The 22,991-nt window shown below is 39.7% G+C and overlaps 2 protein-coding genes across 3 annotated transcripts; one reads left to right on the top strand and one right to left on the bottom strand.

The window, feature by feature from the left end:
- The first annotated feature begins 586 nt into the window (after positions 1 to 586).
- On the top strand, positions 587 to 8,948 carry nxpe3 (neurexophilin and PC-esterase domain family, member 3). Of its 2 annotated transcripts, none has more exons than XM_028590584.1 (6): positions 587 to 739; positions 4,094 to 4,140; positions 4,558 to 5,339; positions 5,956 to 6,026; positions 6,134 to 6,352; positions 6,439 to 8,948. In XM_028590584.1, exons 1-6 carry the CDS (start codon positions 736 to 738, stop codon positions 7,002 to 7,004), a joined length of 1,689 nt encoding a protein of 562 aa, XP_028446385.1. In that variant the 5' UTR covers positions 587 to 735; the 3' UTR covers positions 7,005 to 8,948. The 2 variants fall into 2 exon arrangements, with proteins under 2 accessions (XP_028446385.1, XP_028446384.1); XM_028590583.1 differs by having other exon boundaries at positions 3,943 to 4,140.
- On the bottom strand, positions 8,888 to 22,859 carry me3 (malic enzyme 3, NADP(+)-dependent, mitochondrial). Its single transcript, XM_028590582.1, has 15 exons — positions 22,701 to 22,859; positions 21,951 to 22,183; positions 18,229 to 18,362; positions 17,580 to 17,729; positions 16,487 to 16,562; positions 15,851 to 16,012; positions 15,581 to 15,684; positions 15,396 to 15,505; positions 13,828 to 13,925; positions 13,616 to 13,729; positions 13,419 to 13,524; positions 12,611 to 12,753; positions 11,163 to 11,336; positions 10,980 to 11,078; positions 8,888 to 10,079 (listed from the first exon to the last, which is right to left on the bottom strand). Exons 2-15 carry the CDS (start codon positions 22,176 to 22,178, stop codon positions 9,918 to 9,920), a joined length of 1,860 nt encoding a protein of 619 aa, XP_028446383.1. The 5' UTR covers positions 22,179 to 22,183; positions 22,701 to 22,859; the 3' UTR covers positions 8,888 to 9,917.
- Between the last annotated feature and the right edge of the window lie 132 nt (positions 22,860 to 22,991).

The following is a 22,991-nucleotide window of genomic DNA, read 5'->3' as shown; positions in this document are numbered from 1 at the left end:
TTAAGCAAATAATAATTTCTGTTTAAAAAAAAAATCTAATTAGTGAGCTACTCCACAATGTTTCCAAGTATTAGCTGAAGCCCCATCAGGGTACAAGAACCCCTGGTTGGGAATTACCGGTTTCATCTGAAACAATGGATCATATTTGATAAACTGAGCATATGTTTTGTATGTAAAAACCTTAATTTGAAAACTAACGTTAACTAAAGCTATGAAAAGTATAATATTTCTCGCCGGAATGTAGTGAAGTAGAAGTAAGTGGCATAAAATGGAAATACCCAAGTAGTGAAGAACTAAAGTACACGTCTATCTTCGCTAGTTACTCTCCACTACTGTTTCCAGGTCATTACAGCATGATAACAGGAGGTTGTACTGAAAGAGTTTTAATTATTCTAATTCTTTATGTATTTTGGCTGTGTGGAGAGGGAGAAACTGCTCCATATATTAACTTTGAGTGGCTTCAAGGATTTAATTCCTCTTTTTTTTAAATAACTGACCACCAGAGGACGCAGCAAAACAGCAAGACTGATCCACCCATAAAGCCGCCCCCCCCCCCAGTCCTGTTTTCCTCCCTTCCCATCAGTATTACTGGGAGCTCAGGACGTTCCTGTCTACTACACCGGCTCTGATATGCCACGCTAGCCGCTGCTGTCTCCTCTCCTCCGGCCAGCTGTTAGACTCATCACCCTCCTCCGGCTGTCTAACGGTCCCACACCATGCTAACCTGTCGACGTAATGTGTAAGTAGGGGAGCATTATACGGCTAAAACGTCTGCATCACCGGTGTTAACGTTAGCTAACATTATTGTATACATGGTATTAGAAATGCCACCCATGTATTATTGAGTGGCGTTATTATTATCCTTCCTTTTCTTTGTTGTTGCCGTTGCAGTCGTTTATGTGATAGCAGCAGTTGACCGTTATTAATCTGAACGTTATTGATGTCTTGATCGCCTTAAAATGTGAACGGAGGGATGTTTACAGTCATCAGTGACCAGGGGCGATTCTAGGATCAGACCTTTAGGGGCAGACAAATATCCTAGGTGGGGCTGTGCCATAATCATTCAGTTTCAGTAGCCACCCCAACACAATTTAACACAATCTGCAGGATACCATTGCTCTGTGAAATAGTCAGCAGTTATTTAATGCAAATATTAAAAGGTTTAGGCATTCTTGCACAAAAAAAAAACATAAGCAATATATTGCACAAAAAAAAACATAAGCAATATATTGGACAAAAAAAAACATTAGCAATATATTGCACAAACGTTCCATTTGCATTTGAAATTGAACTCAAACAATTAACTTATTTATCTACACCTTGCAACGCAAGAGGCCCACCATCAGAACAGAATTATGGACAGTGGACATCAAATAATATAAATGTACTTAATATTTCTAGTAAACATTACACTGTATGAAAGATGTATAATAAAGAATATGACTAAACTCAAACCTCTTAATGGAAGCATAGCATTTTTTATTATTATTATTTATTTATTTGACAGGGACAATGCAAACAGACAACAAAGCTTGTCACTGAAGTGCTGCATAAAAAGTTTATAGCAGATGCTAATTGTCAACTCCAGTGCTTTATGATCAAGGCAAATGCTACTAATAGTTAAGTGCTAAAGTGCTCCAGAACTGCGAAGTTAAATTAAACTATGATTATTAGTAGTTGATTGAATAAATAATAAGTATTAGCTGCAACAACTTTAAGTAATTTTTCAAGCAAATATTCCACAACACATGTAGAGTAAATAGCATAATAATTAACATACTTAACATACTATTAAGAAAAAAAAATTACTATACAAAGAAACATGTGGTCAGGGCTGCGTTGTGCATGTGGGTGGGTGTGATCTTATTGTACAGGAATTTAGCCCTTTTCTCCTGAGTGGCAAAATATGGTGCAGCCTCTCCAGAAGCGCTGTAGCGATGGTATCGGCGGTGGCATTCTGGATTGTAATGAACTCAAAAAAAATGCTTTTGGATGTTGTTGTTTGCGTCGATGTAGCGTAGCACAAGCACCAGCTGGCAGTGGGTGGAAATGTCAGTCGGCTTGAATGGCAATAAAATCTGCGATCTTTATTTACTCCAGAATGTGATCCCTCAGCACTGACGGCTCGTTTTGTAAGGTTTTTGACGCACCTTTAAAAACGGTGGCTGTCTTAAGGTGCTCATCCAGCACACTGTCGAGGGAGGCAGCGAAGTCCACCAGTCCCCCGGAAATGCCAGGATTGCTCTAGGTGTCGGTTACTCGTTTATCCACCTCCTCGTTGAGTTTCTTCACCGCAACTCTATGGCACGTCGTCCAGTTGCGTAGCGATGTTCACTCATCCGGATATAGCTAGCTTAACTGAATTATCCATGTGTGCTCTGTGTTCTCATGTCAGTGACATTTTAGAAAGTAGGCTAACTTGTAGACATTTCTTAAGTGTGGATAAATGTATATAGGCTAAGTAGCAGGCACAATAACCTAGATTTAGACAAGCATAAGGGGATAAATAGGATTTGAACTGCAACAATTCTCATTTCTCAGCAGTTAAATAGCTACATGCATTAAAAGCAATTTGTCCTCTGCATCCTATAGCCTACATAGCAGCAGTGAGCAGCCGGGGAGCCACTTAAGTTCCTTTGCAGACCTGTGCCTTTCGGTCAGGGGCTCTGACAGGAGTACTCGATTATTTGATAGGCTAGGTCACAATTTTGATTATACATTTCTTTAAATCAAAATGTCCAAAATTCACTGGTTTCAGCTTATATAATATAAGCTATTAAAATATATTAAATATGAATATTCAACGTTACTGTTGGTGTCTTTTGTTCTCTTATCCATTCTGGTTTCCATTCCACCTTTTGGGCGGTTCTTGCAGTCAACAGCAGTTGTTAGGGTCCTTTAAGAGACATTGACTTCATCCAGTGATTGCACAAACAAAATCTCCTGACTTGCACAGGCTTGCACCTGTGGACATAGCTCTCTATTAACACTTTGTGTGTAGCCCTGCGGCTGTGTACTTCTGATGACATATAGCACTAAATGCAGAGCATCTGGCCACTTCAAGACTGTTGTTTGCATAGTTTATTTTGGGGGGGACCCAGGATTGAAGCATTCACTATAAGAGTAAAAAATGACATAACATTATTTATAATACATTTATTTGATTCACAGCTGCTACATATAGTGTTTTGACCTCGACATCCCAACTGCATTTTACCGCAAACTTGCGACTAGTTAACTTTCTTTCTTTTTTTTCTTTTTATTGATGTTTTGGTCAGACAAATACAAAACCATAACTGTTACATTATTACAGTTACATGAATAGGAGTTACATTGTGTCTTTTTTCAGTATTTGCCTAGTCTTTTATATTTTTTCTTCACAAAGAATAAATAAATAAAATAAAAAGGAGTTTGACTAGTTCACTTTCTAAAGCAGGCACACTCGCTTGTTTGTTAAGAGTCGGGTCGGTGGTTGTGAATGTGTGATTGTGTAAAGGTGTTCACGAGATATATACCAACCTTTCGTGAACTTGTGAATTTTACCAGCCGTCTTCTCTCCTTTATGGAGACAGACACTGTGTGTGTGTATGTATGTATGTGTGTGTGTGTGTGTGTGTGTGAGCAAGACACAAGTGACAGAGATACAGAGAAGAGCAGGGAAAGGAAAATGAGCGGAACGTGTTTTAAATAGTGTTTAAAAAATAATAATTAATAACGCAATGTGGGGCGGCTTTTTTCAGAAAAGAAGGCAGAACTCTTAACAAAAATGTTTAACACTAACTAGAAAAGAGCTATGGACACTGCTGCGATGGCAGAATAAAGCAACACCAAGGCAGACAACAGGGTGATGTATAATGTTGTATATAATATGTATTTATGTGTTTCTTTATAAACATGAATAGAAGAAGTACTAGTTTATTTGTTCATCCTTCTCGTCGACAGAGTTCATTCAGCAGCATCAGTCGCTGATGACGAAATGATGCCATCATTGCCAGTATGACAGCATAGACTGAAACAGGGCCTGATCATGGGAGACAGGAAGTCAACATGTGCCGAAATTTGTCCAAATATACCCTTGTCTTCCTCATTCTAGCCCTGTCTGGTCTCTACTTCCTGCTACGCAACATCCACACTGTGGAGGTAAGGAGAGAAGTGGGCTAGACATGGGTTTTCTCAATTACCTTGAAAAAGAAATGGATACTGATTTATTTACACTTTTATCTTTGAACAGCGTGTTATGTATCTTAATAATAATACTTTAGCCTTTCAGGACAGTTATGGTACAGAACCTTTCTTTGCAACAGAGTGGAAATTCATTGTTGTTATTATTATTATGTTATGTTATTAAGAACTCCACTGTTGAAAGAAGCTTAAGTCATTTTCACCAAATGATAACATTCACTATATATGGTGACACAGTTCTCTATTATAAGTTGAGGCCTATTTGGGTTAAACATGCGATAGTATTTTGCCCTTTTATGCATTTTTATCTGCCAGTCATAGGTTGCTGTTCCCATCTTCTGCAGCAGCTCTTAACTTTCCTCCCTTTTTCTTCAGAACTGGAACTGCCACACGATTTCAGCCCTTTACCAGCTCCAGAGCAGGATCCAGTCATCCTTCGTCCCAGTGAATCTCCCTACTTTTCATCACAACCGCACCTTCTGTGCCCATCTGGGCCAGAAACCGTCCCCTGAAGATGAACTGGAGGAGCGTTACCTGTTGGACTCTATCGCCTGGCCCGGCCCTCCGCCTCGCTCTACACCAACTGCCCTGCGCCAGACGAGTGACCCCGTGCACAGCCTGTTCGCCATCCTCCCCACTAAGGGAGCAAGGGAGTGGCATGTGGGCGACCAGCTGGAGGCGCTCGTCCAAATGCATGACTTCCAGGGTCGTCCCAAGCGCTACGGCGGGGATTTCATTTTGGCCAGGCTGCACTCACCGGAGCTTGGAGCAGGTGTAGCAGGTAAAGTACTGGACCACAGGAATGGATTTTATTCCGCTATGTTCCCGCTCCTGTGGGTCGGTTCTGCACAGGTTGAGATTACGTTGGTGCACTCAAGCGAGGCTGTTGCTGTGCTGCGACGGTTGAGGGATGAAAGGCCCGATCGAGTGTTTTTCAAGAGCCTGTTCCGCCTCGGCTTTCTGTCTGAAACTACTGTGTGCAACATGTGTCTGCCCCCGGACCATCAGCCTCTGTGCAACTACACAGACCTTTACACAGGGGAACCCTGGTACTGCTACAAGCCTAAGATGCTCAGCTGTGACACCAGAATCAACCATGCCAAAGGAGGTTATCTGAAACACCTTATCACCAACAAAGAAGCATTGCTTTTTCAGAGGTTTGTACTATTATAGGATGAGGGAAATAATATGTAATTTGACATACATTTGTGTTGTAGAAAAGGCTAAGTCAGGTATTATTCTCTAGACCAAAACAACAATAAATTAATTTTACTAACAAGCAGGGGCGGATCTACGGGGGAAAGGGGGCGCAGCAGACCCCCCCCCCCCCCCCCCAACAGAATTTGTCTTTATTTTATCAGTAATTATGATGAAACAAATGCTATGATAGAGAAGCTATAAAACATCATTAGATAATCTATGTATATATGTAAATATTTACATATATAACCATATAACATATACAACAGAATAGAAATAGCCAAAAACTGAAAACATTTATTCCGATGAACATGCACACTGTAGTTTATTTTGAGTCTTTCCCACAAACAACGTTCTGAAGCAGAAAATTACTTTTGGACTTCATTTTGACCAGTTTTTAAAGTTGTATGTGTTTAGTAGGAGCTGGGCTGAGTGGCAAAGGGTTGGCTGGGGAAGTTGGAAAGCAACTCACCATTGGTGTTGGGCTTTTTTCAGTAACAAAAATATAGAATATCACCAGTTAACCTTAACACTGTGTTTTTACACTGATCAATTCTGTGTCTTTTATCTTAGTGGTGTAAACATTAAAGTTCGCATACACGCTTCAGGACCCGACAGAATCAACGTGTTGCCTCCCAGGAAAGGTACGGTATACCTGCAGAGTAACGTTTGTAGTTTGTACGTCATGTCACATGCTTTGATTTATTCCATTAATTTAATTTTCTCTGCAACATTTCTTGCTTTCTATCAGAAATAGATGTAGAAAGCAGCAGTATAAAACCAGAACCTCTTAAGCTAGCACCGTCTGGATATTACTACGAGGACTCATGGCGGCCATTAAGTGGCGTTGCATTGCACCAGTTCAATGAATCATCTGACATCACTCAGTGTTTGAAGAACAAGGTGATCAACATGTATGGAGACTCTACCGTCAGACAGTGGTTTGAGTACCTCATTGCTTTAGTACCAGGTGAGTGAGGTCTTTTTGTTTCATCTAATATGTTTACACTTGTGTATCTTTCCCACTGCAACTTCCTTTAATTTCACCTTCCCCAGGATTAAAGGAGTTTAATCTGGACAGTCCTAAAAACGTTGGGCCTTTCATGGCAGTGGACAGCACCCATAATATTCTTTTGAAGTACCGCTGCCATGGCCCGCCCATCCGCTTCTCCACTGTCATGTCCACTGAGTTGCGGTACATTTCAAACGAGCTGGACGGCCTCTCTGGGGGTCCCAACACCGTCGTGGTCCTCAGCATTTGGGCCCATTTCAGCACCTTTCCTGTGGAGGTGTACATACGGCGGCTCCGTCACATTAGGCGGTCCCTGGTGAGACTTCTTGAACGAGCGCCGGGGACGATCGTTGTGATCCGCTCAGGCAACCTCCAAGCCCTGGACCAAGAGGTGAGCCTGTACAACAGCGACTGGTACTCCCTGCAGCTCGATGAGGTGCTCAGGTCCATGTTCAAGGGACTCAACGTTCTGCTGGTGGACGCCTGGCAAATGAGTTTAGCACACCACCTTCCTCACGCCCTCCATCCACCTCCAGTCATCGTCAAGAACATGATAGACACACTTTTGTCTTACGTTTGCCCAGAGAAGAAAAAAAGCCAACTGATATAGAAGAAGAGCAACAATAGTGGATCTTGTTGTTGAAGGAAACAGTTGAAGGAGTTTATAGTGTGAATCCATCGACCAGTTCTTCAACCAAGTGTTCCCCAAAGCTACATACCCTTTAAAACTGTCTTTACGGAGAGATTTGCCAGTCTTCTAGTACTGATCTATGTTTACTTGCCCGTTATATATTTTTTTTGAATCCCTAAAAACATTTTTTTTTCTTTTGAAAATGCCAAAGACTTTGGCGCAGTGATTGTTACTTCCCTTCTGCTTTTCTTACCAAAGTGTTGTGTGTGTCTGCAGTATTTTTACCTTAGCTTAGTTGGCATTCTTTCAAGGTCACATTTTGGACTTTATATGTACCGTATGCATTTGTGTGTTAATTTTGCCAAAGCTGAAGACTCAGTGAGTTCTTGTTTCTAAGATTACTTAAAGCATTATTTAAAAGACAAAACCTGCGACTCTTTTGTCAACCATAGTTTAACTTATTGAGGAACATCTTTTCAGCTTTGATATCCTCATACATCACGTTAAGATCCCACTTTGTTTCAGTTGAAATTTTCCTGATGACTTCTTTATCTGACAGGTCAGCCTTCAGACACTCAGAACTTTCACACTGCTTTGATAAATGTTCTAAACATCACTTCAGATGCTCGCAGTTGTGTCTGTTCATTTGAGGCTAGACCGTTGCAGACATTTCTAATATCAGCTCTTTTGTATGAATAGCTAACTTGCTATTGCAGTGATTACCTTTCTATGTTCAATTTTGTTCTAGATGTTTTATACGGACACATTAACATGATTAATGTATGCTGCCACATGTTCATCATAGGAAGATGGTAAATATTGGAGAAGAGAGTTATATCAGGTCTGTGTGACACAAAGAGAAAATGTGCCTATTTTCTGTCTTATCCTGTTTGTTGCAGCCTTCTAGATCATATTGCACAAGAGCTGCTGCAGACATTACTTTTTGTGTAATCATGTCATGTGATGGTGTCACATTGCTGAGTCAGCCCTGTGTAGCAAATCATGTCAAAATATTTTGTTTAGAAAATCACAACATCTGTTCACAGCTGTGGTAGACCAGCTTGTATCGGTGATGATGAATATTTGCAGTTTATTTGTGTGCTTTCTCTGTTAAAGTGCAGAAAAAGAAATTTAGGATTTTTATATCTTAAAAAGTTTGGGATCAATGAAAATGTAAGGAATAGAATGATAGGACATTATTTCATATTTGCTGCACAGTTGACATAGCTGTAAATCCCGAAATATCCCTTATTGTGATATTCATCTTTAACAGAATAAATTTAATAAATCTAAATGTGCAGTAAGGGGTCTGTACCACTCACTACCTTTATTACTGTATATCAATGGCAGTTGTTACTCTGTGGCCTACCTCCTGAATAATGTTACAGCTCGTCAAAATGCCATTAAATGATTAACAAATGAAACAAAAACATTGCAATAAATTATTGGATGTTACATTAATCCAGTGTCATAAACAGAGCAATGTTTCTCTTTAGAAATTACTTAAATTATAACCATCAGCTGAAAATGTATTTCATATTTTCTTAAATACAATAATTAGTGGCTGCAGAAGTGTAGCTCTTTACATACAGTATTGGGCCAAAAATATGTGGACACGCAGATTATATGGTTATTTAGTTTTTCATTCCAAAGCCATGGGTATTAAAAAGTAAGATTAACTAATATAAGGGTTTTCTGAGTGGGAATATTTTGTACTGACATTACTGTCGCAGAAAAAGGAAAAATATGTGACTTGACATTGATTTGGAGTGATGTAAATCCAAGAGTTTAGAAGCAAGAAGAGGAAACATTTTATAACAGTCAATTATGTCAAAGAGATCCCAAAAAATGCCGTAAACTACTCATTTTTGTTGACAATTTTATTTAAAAAGTTTCATGTTCCCATTAAAAACTTCAAGCATATTTGTCGGCGCTAAAGTTTGCGGAGCATCATGTTCTCGATGAGTAAAAGGTACAGCTCATCAGTAACTTTGGCAAAAATACCACAACAGGCAAGGAGTTTTGTACAAATCTAAGGGGAAACACGCCATTGTGACACTAAATCCTCATCAATGCATCCTCTGGACACATTTAAGAAAACAAGTGCCTCACATCAAGAGTAGCTGATTCACACAGGGAGGCAGAGAAGGACAAACTGAAATACAGGCTGATTCTGGAGTGTTTTTAGTCGTGTGGGCAGGTTAAAATGTGTACAGATAGATAGGAGTGTAAAATATGAGGAAGCAGGGTTTGAGTCCAATGTGGCTTCTTTGCAACCCACCAAAACAATCAAGGTTTTAACTCGAATATGGAGCAGTAATGTCCTGAGGTCACACAGGAAGAGGCACTAAGAGTTTCAGAATGTGTCAATACAAGAGGAAGCATTGTGCTTTACTGAGAGCCACTGCTTTCTTGTTGCATGCACAAGCTCCGATTCATCCCTCAAAAACTGATTTTGAGTCACTGTGATGGCCGAATACGTCAACATCTTAGCTGGAAAATCTAATGAAAGGAGTGTAATTTAAGTTCTAAAGGTCGTGCTTTGATATTTGATATGCTGTTTGTGTGTGTGCGGCTATAAATATTTCACTCGGTCAGACCTTCAATCAGCTACAGAGAACGGATTTAAAACAAAAAGTACAACACTGAAAGAGAAAAATACAACACGATATTTTCAAAAGTTAAGAGAATTATAGAGACACATGAATTATAATGACCACTGTCCGTCTAAATGGAGGGCAGAGACTTAATAACATTTATAAATGAAAGAAACAAGCAAAAAAAGCTAAAATGTGAGAATCATTGGCGACGTTTCTGAACAGAGGCAATGCAGAAATAGTACGCGACACCACGGCAGCGTATTGAGTTGAGGAGAGAGAGAGAGAGTCAAAATCACACGTCCTGGACGTTCATGGCGTCCTGTGGCCAGCTGTATGTGTCCAGAGTGAAGGAGTCGTAATCTGGACTGTAGATGTGGGACAGCACAAACGCCTCCTTGTCTTTAGGTTCAGGGTACAGCGAAGCTATGTTGTGTTTGTATGCATGGTTGACAATCTGGCAGAGACAGAAACAGACATAAATTTCAGATTTATAAAGGCCCTGAAAACTTATTTTATCAATCAGCTTCTTACTATGAATAAGTGATGGGATCAAACATGAACACAAGGTTTTCCGCCAAAGTCAAAACAGTTTGGGGTTTTTTGAGGTTTATTTGTTTTCCTCGGTGTTCTTATCACTGATTTTAAGTGGGTGGGGCTCATTGAGAAAAGGGTGATGTCACGTACTTCTGTGCACCAATTAGGATTTGGCAACAACTGAAATCAGTCTGTCAGTCAAATCTAATCACATCCACACAGTCCTGCCAGTGTTAATCTTTAATAAATAATATCAAAAACATGTTTGTTGTTAATTATTTCATCATCACTTATTTAATGTCACTTTGGAGAATTAAAGCTTTAAAGTTTTCAGGGTCTTTAACAAAGTTGGAATTTCCCGTATGCAATTATTAGAACCTCTTAAAAAGATAAAATCAGCTTTAATATCTTACAGCAGACCCTTATCATCATCGCACTAAATTAAGGAATAAAAAGGCTTTAATGAGAATAGATTATTGATTAAGAATATTCTCTAATGTCTAAACTTGGTTAGCCATTTGAGGATATTATTTCCTATCACAGTAGTTACCACAATATACCCTACAATATAGACAGAATTTTTAAGAATGTCAGCATGTTAACATTTTCGTTGAGACCTCCAATTTTTATTGTACGTAAAACACAAACAAGCACACTTTGGGAGACATAATTAATAAGGTTGGGTTGAGTCAGTTTTCAGCTCCACATGCAAACCATCATGCCACAATATACCCCCATAATATATGAAACAAATGATTGAGGTTACATATTCTATTGCACTGTGAGGAACGAGGGCTGATCGCACAGAAAGATCACTCACCTTGACTGCAATCTTGAAGGACACCTCTCTTATGGTGTTGAGAGGAGGATAAAGTCTTCCCTCAGCCAGGTGCTCCTCGGTTACCATGTCAGCTATGGCCTGGAACAATAAAGTTGATTGAAAGTAGAAGAAAAGTACACTACCGGTCATTTAACATAAATATGTGGTAACTGAAGACAATACCTCGGCTGTAGTGAGGAAGACATCGTCAGATATGTGTCGCACTCCACAGGCAATAACGCCCAAAGCTACTCCAGGGAAGACGTAGGCGTTGTTTCCCTGGCCGGGGTAGAAGGTGCGTCCATCGGCCAGCGTCACCTTGTTGAATGGACTTCCGCTGGCAAAGATGCCGCGGCCCTGAAGAAGAACACAGAGGAAGAGGAGGATAGAGAGAAAACACAGGCAGAAAGTGTGAGTCACTTCTGTAGAGATAAAAGGAAGATAGGTTTTCATTTTGGTTGTTTGTTTGATTTAAGCTTTAGTGTGTAACTTTTTGATATTAATGAAAGTCTGTTACATTAAAGCCATTTCCAATTGAGTTGCTACAAAGCTAATTAAGACTATCGGCTCCACACAACTCTCTCTGTATTTCTCAGTATGGCAGTATGTTCAGAAACTGGCGTCGTCCGGCGACTTTCACACGCTGAAACACGAGTGAAGATAATGACCTCTTCTGAAGAGTCCATCATGTTTTTTTTAATCCTCCGTGTCCTCCTTGGCTACTAGAAACCTCGTGGAGGATGGGTGGGGGTGGTGCGCGATCACATTAGGCTTGTATCATGTGGATGCGCCGGCAGTTTTGTTGTCATTACTTAGAATTCCTCATGGGGGCGACAGAAACTACACACTATAGCTTTAAAGATAAACTGCGGAGATTACTAGGGTGCTGTGGAGAAACATGTCTGAGACTGCAGGGGGCAGTAATGAAAAAAGTGCACTCCGACGTACCGTAGAGGTCAACAGAAAAAGGGTGGATTTACACAATGATTACTGTGCTTTCTGACAAGAAAGAAGAAGTTGTCTTGTAAATTTAAGCTGAAAAACAGCCAACCATATGTCCATGCTGAGTTTAGTTTTTATATGCGATTGTTTTATCGTTATCCTAAAAAGGGGAAGTTTAGTTTATTTATGGTTTTTGGGAAATTCTTACAGAGCCTCAACATTTCTTGTCAGTTGTTGACTAGGCCTTCGTGTTGAACTTCCTGATGTGTTGACATAATAAAACTTGTAATTGTAAACCCACCTCAAAGTCTGGCCATATGCGCCAAATAAAAACGGCCTACAACAGCTGTATTTGTAGATCGATTTTACACAATTTCACATATACTGTAAATTAAAGCTGGGGCAGTAATGTGCCATAATATACAGCAATGTATCAATAAAAGCACAGAAAAAAAGACCACAAGCTAAATATTGCAGATTTCATTCAACAACAAAAAAACATTTTCATTTGTGGTCTTTGTAAGAGGTAGGATTCAGTGTTTTTGTTATTTCTCATACCTACACACAATAGTATATTTGTGTGGGAAACACTGAATGTAGTGTACTTTAAACCTGATTTTAATCAATTGGAAACTATTCTATACTTTCTACATGGAGCAACTAAAATCTACAGTGAGGCTGGTTAGTACCTCTGTGAGCGTGTAGCACTGCTCTGCTGTGCACTCCGCCTTGCTGGTGGGATTACTCAGGGCAAAGATGATCGGCCTCTCATTGAAGGATGCCATGTCTTTGATAATCTTCTCAGTAAATGCTCCTGTGATAGCAGCCACTCCTTCATGTTCAGGAAATAGAACAGAGAATCCACAGAAATGACTTAAGTTTTTAAGTTCACAAGCTTCGATGAGACAATGTGAATAAAAGGTGCCATTTGTAGGATTCAGACCACATGAGTTGATTATTGTCAAGCAAAGTGGAACTGTGTGAATGTGATCAGGGCGTTCCTGCAAAAGAGAGGTTGCCTCTCAGTGAACCTCCCCTGAATAAATAAAGGTTAAATAAAAAAATAAAAAATAAAAAAATCTCCAAATTGTACTATTTTCACCTATGGATGTTTGTGCTTATGAAATTATTTTCTGATAATTTCTTTAATCTTAATACCAAGAAGAAGTCATGTTATCACAGTAGTGCACCAGTTGATTAAAAGACTGAGAATATCTTCCAGTTCATCACAAACAGTGTTTGAATTTAGACACATGAATGCTAACATTTACATCTAAAATCTTTGTGAAACACTGAGTGAATTAGTTGATTTGGAGAAAATAAAAATTATTGTGCTGCAAAGCTAGACAGAAATTCACCTTTAATAAGTTTCTCTGTTTTTCCACAACTGTTCAGGAATGACCATAAATAGATGAAACAACAACAATGTGGGTTATTATAAAGGGGTTTTATTTAACACTATTAAAAACCTCAGTGTTACCGTCCAGGTAGACTCACCGATGATCGCGGTGGGTTTGATGGTGTGCACCACCTCCTCCAGGGTCTTCATGTGTGGGTGATCGTGAGCAAACTCCTCTTTCTCGTGGTTAAGATGGCCTCTTCCCTAAATTTGAGTAAAAGGATGGTGCTGTTTGGTGATTTACACACAGGGGATATTTGGGAAGGCTGAGTGAGTTGACAGATGCACACTATACCTTTACAATGAGACCTTTTGAATCAACCAACCAGATCTTCTTGGCAGCTTCTTCTCTACTTAATCCCTGTTTAGCCATGGCCATCATGAGCAGATGAGCGATACCAAGAGCAGCCTGGCAAGAAAAGAAAATAAAGAGGATAATCGGTCAGACTACAGACAGTTATTTTTGTTTCAAAACAGAATAAAATCCTAAAAGCAAGATCTTCCCACCTCACCCGCCCCCTGGAAAACAAAGGTGTGGTCTACGAGTCTGTTCTTGGTGATCTTCAGAGCAGCTAAGATCCCGGCAACAGCTACTGAGGCCGTGCCTGAAAAGAAAAGAAAAAGATCTCATCTGAAAAATGAGACACGCGAATGATGTGCAGAAACTGTGTGCCATGACCATATAGTTAATTTAGAAATATAAAATGCTAATTTTGTTATTTGTTGATGAAATCATGTTGATTACCAGCAAGTCAGAACAAGTAGAGTAACAATAATGGTCTCATAGTAGGGCTATGCAATATATCGATATTATATCGATATATGAGGCTAGATATCGTCTTCAATTTTGGATATTGTAATATCCTGATATGACACAAGTGTTGTCTTTTCCTGGTTTTAAAGGCTGCATTACAGTAGAGTGATGTAATTTTCTGACCACACCAGACTGTTCTAGCTGTTCTGTTATTTGCCTTTACCCACATAGTTATTATATCAACATAACTGATGATTATTTATCAAAAATCTCATTGTGTGCATATTGTGAAAGCACCAATTGTCAACACATATTTGTATTTGGTCAAAAATATGGGGATATTTGATTTTCTCCATATCACCCAGCTCTACCTCATAGTTAGTATTTTTCACATTCTGATATTTGAGCATTTTCATGCTATATAATATTTTATGTGTATAATGTTAAATGTCAGTTGCAGCAGTTGTAGTACAATGTTTTCTAATGTTTTATGTCCATAATGTCATCCTAACAGCAGCATTAAGAGCAGGAGTAGTTACCAGATGACTCCAGCAGAGGGAGCGCAGAGCTCTTTTAAGGAACACCTCGCTTCCTTTCTGCACTCATTACACACATGATCTGAGGAAAGTTTGTTTCAGTGCATATTTCAGGCAAATATTCTCCCCTTTTCAGGGCTTTTACATCAAAAATCTTAAAAAGGGAGTGAACAACTCAACCTCCGCAGTGTTTTTACTAAATTGCGACATACACAGAAAGTGCAACAAACATTGACAAAGACAGGAATGAGGTGATCTTGCTGATGTTCTCTAGCCTGGATGCCAGCCGAATTTAGCCCCGCCCACAAGATTCGAGGTCGGGAAATTCGACTACAATGTGAGTATGACCATATCAGGCTAGATGTTCTCCAGTTCTGGAATTCATTTCTCTGTCAGTCTCCTCGAGCAGAATTTAGGCATTAACCAAATTCTACTAAGTAACCTGACAAGTTACAGTTACAAAAGATACAATCTCAAAAATTAACAGTATTTGTCATTGGTGCTATTGCTGATATTATTCCAAGGTTAAGGGCCGCTTGTATTTTAGTAGGAGTCATTTATGGCTCTGGCTGGATTATTTTACAGGTGTGCCTCTGAGATTGCACTTAAATTCTAATCTCTGTTTTTGTCTCTTGCTTCTGAGAATGTGGTATTTCTGGGCTGGGAACATTGTAAAGAAGCAAAATAAGGTCATGTGGATTGTTTAGATGGTATTAAGTGTTATTTTTGTCTATTTTGATGCGAAAAAGTCATTAATATCGTGATTAAAAAGGGTATTTAAGTACCTTGGATGTCGTCGTTGAAGGTGCAGTATCGATTCCTGTATTTGTTGAGGATGCGAAAAGCATTGGTGTTGGCAAAATCCTCAAACTGTATCAGACAGTTCATCCCGTACCTGCAGGATGACAGAGTGATCGAGTCAGACATCAGGAGTCGCTCGAACATTTCAGTCATTTGTGTTTCCACTCACTTGTCTGTCACTGCCTGCATGAACTCGTCAACCAGTTCGTCATACTCCTTTCCTCTGATTCTCTTGTGCTTCAGCCCGATGTACAGGGGGTCATCGAGCAGCGTCTGGATAAAAAAAAATCAGTCAGTCAATAAGTGACAACTTGGCATCGCATTTCTGTTTTAGAACTATCATAAAACTCGTCTGAAATAGACGCTATCAAGTAACAACTGATGAGAGGCATATAAAAACCTCACTCCAGCCGTCCTTCAGCTCTGCGATCAAACACACCTGGTTGTCAGTGCCGACGTCCAGCAGCACAGGGAGACACTGCTGCGGCCGAACACCTCCACAGGCTGTGTAGAGCGCCAGCTTCCCAACAGGAATACCCATTCCGTAGCCGCCCAGGTCACCCAGGCCGAGGATACGCTCCCCGTCTGTCACCACAACGGCCTACACAAGAACACATTAGTAGGGCTGGGCGATATGGAGAAAATCAGATATCACGATATTCTTGTCCTAATATCTCAATGTCGATATTATAGGGTTGACAATTGGTGCTTATAAAAAATATCTTCACAATGAGATTTAAGATAAATAATCTTCAGTAATGTGGATATAACGACTAAGTGGGTAAAGGTAAAAATAATAGAAGAGCTAGAACAGTCTGGTAACACAGAAAATGACATCACTTTACTTTAATGCAGCCTTTAAAACCAGGAAAAGACAACACTTAAGCTATTTACGATATTACGATTTCCAAAATCTAAGACGATATCTAGTCTCATATCACAATATCAATATAATATCGATATATTGCCCAGCCCTACATATTAGTAGTATGTTTGATAAGATTATTAATTTCTCAGGCATTATTAGCGGTGTGTGTGTGTGTATGTGTATGTGTGTGTGTGTGTGTGTGTGTACCTTTATGTCTTCTTCAGGCCAGGAGTTGAGCACGGTGGCAATGTGGCCTTTATCATGGATGGTGATGAAAAGTCCTCTGTAAACAAGCAGGTTTAAATTATAAGGCAGCAGTATTGATTTGATGAGGCACGTTTTTAGATCAGTTTCCTGCACGCTGTTGGTTTTCAATCACTGCAGTCAGAAAATCAAACATCAGATACTTGAAACTTGCCTGAGAAAGGAAGTCCATTAAACTGATTATTTCGAAGCCTTAATAAAAAGGAATAGGACGTTAAAAGGATGTAAACTAATTTAAAGTATAAGAATTGTATGTACTTTTTTTTTTTTTATTAATAACTAATTGTAAATTATCAAAGACCACGCAGTGACAGATGTCAATCTTTTTTTGGGCATTTTTAGGCATTTATTTTGACAGGACAGCTGAAGACATGAAAGGGGAGAGAGAGGTGGAATGACATGCAGCAAAAGGCCGCAGGTCGGAGTCAAACCCAGGTGTGCTGCGTCGAGGAGTAAACCTCTATATATGGGCGCCCGCTCTACCAACTGAGCTATCCGGGCACCCGACAGACGTCAATCTAACTGTGATTTTGATACTGCCTAACTGTAATTTGTAAACTCCATAAATATCCAGCGAAAACTTTTTTAAATGGATTTATTATTGCTTTTATTATTTTGTTGTTCCCTGTATCCCACACACCACAATTGTTGTCCACAATGTACCCACCTTTGGTTTGAATTAGTCCATAGTGTGCAGCTGAGACATGATGTAAACAAGAGTAAACACTGACACAATGATTCTTTCTGTTCTTTTTGGTATGGCAATCACAATGCAATTCAGATTAAACCAAAACTCTTGAGTTCTTTGTGACTGATTCACTGACTCAAACCAGTTTTAAGTCTGCTTTAAGTGAAATGAACGGAAACCAAACTCTCCTGAGAAATGTTGGTTAGGAATGTCAGGTATACGCAATTGTTGTTTCAAAACATGAAAAATGGTCCTTCATAGAGAATGTTAAACCAAATGTAAAAATAAAACAATACCTAAACAAATAGTGTTGCTGTGTAGCTACAGTGTAGATGTGATGTAGCTCACCGTGGTCTCCTGAAGGCGAGTCCATACTGTTGGCACGCCAGGCCGACAGTGGGAGTGTACACGATGGGCATGAACTCCTCGATGTCGGAGGTCAGCAAACGGTAGAACAACTTCTCGTTTCTGTCTTGCAGCGTCATCAGCAGGATGTACCTGAGACAGAAAGAGTCATCAAAACCTGACATCACCATTTTTGTTTTAAGAAATCTGCAAGATCTTTTCTGATTAAAGTTAATTGGAAAACTGCTAAAAATATTTCTGCATTAAATATAGTGAATGAGAGTGTGAGAGAGAGAGAGAGAGAGAGAGAGAGAGAGAGAGAGAGAGAGAGAGGGGGGGGGGGAGGTATGACATACAGTAAATGTCCCAGGATACAACCAAACCAGAGATGCTGCAGTTATCTGTTGCGTTCTTGACTTCTAGGCCACTGCATGCTGCTTTACAAGTCTTTCATGTGACACTAAATAAACTTTTAATCATCCTATGAATAACAAGAACAGCATCTGATGGTGCACCAGCAACGGATGTGACATGCTAAAGAAGATTCGACCAAACAAGTGGGGCAGCCCCGACTTCATTCAACATCTGCCGCTGTATTCTTGAACAGCACTTCAGCATGCTTTATTGTAAATGTCTGAGTCTCTCTCCTCACTTGTCCAGAGGATTGACGCGTGTTTCATAGCTCTTCATGACGCGCAGCACTTGCACATCCTGGGAGAGGAAGCAGGGGGGCAGCAGGCCGTGGATGCCGAGTTGTAAGCGCTCCTCCAGGGTGAATGCCATTCCCTGCAGGGTGGAGGAGGAGCGGTTATACAACACTGTGATCCCTGAAAGAGTTTTCACTGGGTGAAGTTTACAAACCAAGTAAGAAATCGGACAACCCAGACCATAGTGACTCATGTGTTTGTCATCACAGTACAAGGTTGGTTATGACTCATAACTGCCGCGCCCAAACACAGTGGTCTTTTTGATGTTTTCTCTAAATTCTGCATTAGCTGCCATGTTTATATGATAACACTGGTAATAGGGCAATATTGAAAAAGCCTTACAAAATGTTTTGTTAACTTAGAGCAGTGAACAACACCAGACCAGGCTTTTGGTCTGGTGTTGTTCACAAGCAGCCTTGTACCCCCTTGTACTGCCTTCTGGTTATGGTTAGTGCTGCTGCGCCTCTGTCTCGCCATTGGCAGACTTCCCAAAGAGTGATTGGAGGGGAGCATGAGGTTTAATCTATTTATTCTGTCCAATAGTGTGGGAGCCTGAACTCACTCCCCCGTCAGCTCCATTTCTCCTTACTCGTCTCTGCTGTATGGCTCTCTTCGTTTCCTCTTGATTCTTGCACGGCAGAGGAAACGCTGACCTACATGGGAAAAACTGGCCTTCCAGTGTCAGTGTGTTTATCTACTGTGAGTCTGAATTTTTCTGAACACACACTTCTCCCAGTATATTATTCATTCTGGAGTGTAAAGGGATAGGGGATTAGATATGTGGTTGCTAATAGTAGATTACAATCATTACGTCTACAGTTGTTCCTCAAGCTGCATGCTTTCCATTGAGGAGTATTTTGATGATACATGCTCAACAGCTGAGCACTACTGTACTATATAGCTGCAAGCACCAGTCTGCAGAACAAAAGGTCTGCTGACAGAGGTCATTAAAAAGGAGATACTCTGACACGCCGATGCCTTAAATACCAAACCAGACTAACATTAGACAAGGAAAGAGAATGTCAGTGTGCACGGCAAACTTTCAAACTATTCTAACATCACAAATGTGGATGGAAAACTTTTTACATGTAAACGCTGATAACAAATATATCTACGTAACCGTGAATGTGGCCAATGAGAAAGTCCCAGATTAACAAAGTTAAGCTAAATGTATTACAGCGAACAGGTAAAGTAAACCCATTAAGGAGACACTTCTAACCAGTAGCAATCAAGGCTAGCCTACATGCTATCTGTCAACACAAGGAAAGAGTGAAACTAAATGTAGGTATAAACTGCTCAACCTTAGTAATCAAAGACTAACACTCCCCCCAACCACAGACTATTCACCCTACTTCCCTCTGAAAGGCGTTGCAGGTCTTGTTAAATCTGTATTATTTGTTACTACTATTATGAGGTTATTGCTACTACATTGCACATATCTGTACATGTTGTTCATACATTGTTCATATTACATTTATTCGGCTCCTATAAAAAGGTAATTGCTAACACACTGCACACATTTATATTTAATTTATATTACTCTAAACCACCTTCTGTTAACCGACTGTACACTACGGTCTACACTGCACCATATTTATTGCACTTCTGGTTGGACGCAAACTGCATTTCGTTGTCTTTGTACTTGTACTCTGCACAATGACAATAAAGTTGAATCTAATCTAAAAATCTCAAATTCTCAAATCCAAATTCCAATTCAAACCTTATCATGGATTGCTCTGTATTTACAACATAATAGTACCAAATATAATCATGTGTTACATTTATGGTAATGAGCCGATTTTGAACTTTTGAATGTGAAAGGTCACTGGAGTCAGTTTGAATAATAGGTTAATGAATAGGTCACAAATCTGGCCTTCCTCAATAAATACAGTTAATATATCCAGTGGAGCTGCTCAGTGTCAACTAACATCACACCAACGACTGCGTGATGGTGACAGAAAGTGTAAAATGTTTAAGCACACCGCCGACGTGAACTAAAATGTACTTTTTTATTACAAGACAATTTTTTCATCTAAGTGGCGCTCAACTCGCTGACTGTTTCTGCTGAACTGACCTCTGAGTCAGGCGTGAAACTGCTGACTGAGCATTAGGAACTGTGGCAAGAACTGTGACTGACCTGCCACCAACCCAAATCAAAGCAGTAAACTCAGTTAGTCATGCTGTCCTCTAGCAAAGCAGAAAGAAAAATATTTCCTGTCAGAACAAAGTTTGGGTGGAAAAAAATGCAGTAAAATCATTGGTGAGTCACTTGCTGGATGTTTGTTTTAGAACAGTTCTGAAACTGCAGCATCTTTGGAAAGGGCTTTTTTTTTTTATCAAACTCTAAAAAAAAAAAAAAAAAAAAATAATAATACTAGTAACTCCCAACTGTGACTGCAAAATCATTCACATTGTTCTGTGCTTATGCAGTGCTATTGTTACACTCTGAATTTAACATATTATGGGGGATTCAAAATATAAAATAGGTCCGGATTATCTTAAAAAGTGAACTCAATTCCCATTATGTCTGTGATATTTTTATGTTTTATGCTTTTTTAAGACAGAGATGAAGCAGACAGAGACAGATACATAAAAGGAATCTACAGAGGTACCATTCATTCTGTAGCTCCAGATGTGGGCGTTTAACCGCAACTGTCTCACTTAGATAGGAGCTATGGCATTCCTGTGGCACTGCTGTGCTGTACCATTTACATTGTATTCTCGATATATATATATATATATACAGTATATATATATATATATATATATATATATATATATTCCACCATCATAACACGGTATGTGAGACATAACGCTATCTATAGACACAGTCACGTAAACACAGAGACAGCACAGGTTAGATTTTGAATAAAGTTGCAAATTTTCCTATTAATGTGTAAAAAAGAATCTTGAGTGTTATATTTGTTCAAGAATGCAACATGTGGTGTGCTACAAAACTACAGACTCTCTGCCTACAAAATCCACCATCAGTGTTATACTCCAGAAAGCTACCTTAATATAAGAAAAATGTAGTAGACCTATAGAAATGCTAATAATATATACTGTTAATAAGTTGTGATGGCACCTCACACATCATGTTAGAACTATATGAACTACGTAATTTATAATAAACATGTGAGGACAAGATGGCCAATAATTCAGTTAATAGGAGTAATATTGTTTAAACTAAAATTCCAACAATTTACTATTCAAACGTAAATATGTTCTGGTTTTCTTGGTCTTTTATGATAAACTGAATATCTTTTGCTTTTATGGGTTGTTGGTCAGACAAAAAGATACATTTGAAGACACCCCCCTTGGGCACTTGTGAAGGGCATTTTTTTTCTTAAAAGACCAAAACACTGTATTGATTATTTGATTGATAAAAAAGTCAGTGGATTAATCAATAATTGAAATAGCCTAGTTGTTAGTTGCAACCTTAAAATGTCTAACATAATTTTAGTTAAAAAAAAAAGGTAGATATATTCTGCTGTGCTATATGTTCACATGAATATATAGCCGAGCATAATGTCCTCACATACATTACAGGTGGGCACCCCCTGACCTTTATACCTGTTGTTGTCACCATGTCGTAGAATAAAACGGAATATGGACTTCCTCCTGGTGATTAATAATAAAAAGGTACAGGACACATCGGTGAGCTCACCTTGTTGAGGTGTGGGTTTCTGGTGATGTCGTAGCCCCTCTTCTTGGTGCTGACGCTGCCTTTGCGACCCGTCCCGGAGTGGCAGACGCGCACAGCCGGGAGAGAGGCCCTGTCGGCGGGCATGACCCCAGCGGGGCGACCCGGGGAACCGGCGAAGACCCTCATCCCGCCCGCTGCTGCCGTGCGCCTGCACAGAGACAGAACGGCTTTTCCTGGGAGGGAGTTCATGCTGCCTGCAGACAACAACATACAGGGAGTGTCAGTTATATCCTGCTGGTGGTAAAATTCACCTTCCAGTTCAGGAAAAGGACGCACAAGAAACGCCACACATAACATTACCTTGAATATAGCTAACAAGTTCACCGAGCCGGTCTTTCTGTAACATATTACCTTGAATATAACAAGTTGAGCGAGTCTGTCTTCCTGTAAATAACCTGCTCCAAGTGTGAGGAGTGAATCCGAACCATTAGCTAGCTTAAACATTATATAAGCTGAGTCACAGTGATAAACAAGTGGCATAGCAGCCATTAATTAGTGCGAATAAATAATATAAATAGAATGATCGTTTATAAATGATTGAGCCGATGTGCTCACTGTGTTTCTATTAACATGCTGCTGTATGCGACTGCATCAGATTAGCTGGTTACTGTTAGCTGTCAGCTGTTTTCATCATAATTAAATGTTTTTTTGGAACAATCTGCGCAACTGCTAATGCTAGCTAGCGGGTAGCTAATATTCAGTTCGCCTCACCTGGAAACGATGTGAAGCTGCTGTGCCCCTGACTTCAATCTTCATAGGAGACGTTTTTGTGCTCGCGTTAACGATATGTTATCAGTGGATGTTGTGAAGAATCAACAGCTAACAGCTGATCCAGGATCCTTTATCATTGACAGTCCCCCACCAATCAGACCGCAGCTTCGCGGGCTAAGAGGCGGACCAACCACCTCCTCCCTGTTATTCAGTAAACACTGGCTCCATCTTCAGCGTCAACATCTGCACTTCAAAATGCAACATAATTATCTTTGAAGAGATTTCAAAATG

The sequence above is a fragment of the Perca flavescens genome, chromosome 11 (assembly GCF_004354835.1).
Source record: "Perca flavescens isolate YP-PL-M2 chromosome 11, PFLA_1.0, whole genome shotgun sequence".
NCBI lineage: Eukaryota > Metazoa > Chordata > Actinopteri > Perciformes > Percidae > Perca > Perca flavescens.
The sequence above is the reverse complement of the archived record's forward strand: the minus strand, read 5'-3'. Positions and strand labels throughout refer to the sequence as shown.

Bases quoted from the DNA above. Each gene is read 5' to 3' on its own strand.
- nxpe3 (XM_028590583.1), top strand. From the start codon at position 4,048: ATGTGCCGAAATTTGTCCAAATATACCCTTGTCTTCCTCATTCTAGCC. The intron at 5,340-5,955 runs GTTTGTACTATT...CTTTTATCTTAG, and splicing joins GAAGCATTGCTTTTTCAGAG to TGGTGTAAACATTAAAGTTC. The intron at 6,027-6,133 runs GTACGGTATACC...GCTTTCTATCAG, and splicing joins CGTGTTGCCTCCCAGGAAAG to AAATAGATGTAGAAAGCAGC.
- me3 (XM_028590582.1), bottom strand. From the start codon at position 22,178: ATGAACTCCCTCCCAGGAAAAGCCGTTCTGTCTCTGTGCAGGCGCACG. The intron at 16,563-17,579 runs GTGAGCTACATC...GCTTGTTTACAG, and splicing joins CTCGCCTTCAGGAGACCACG to AGGACTTTTCATCACCATCC. The intron at 10,080-10,979 runs GTGAGTGATCTT...TGTCTCTGCCAG, and splicing joins CCTTCAAGATTGCAGTCAAG to ATTGTCAACCATGCATACAA.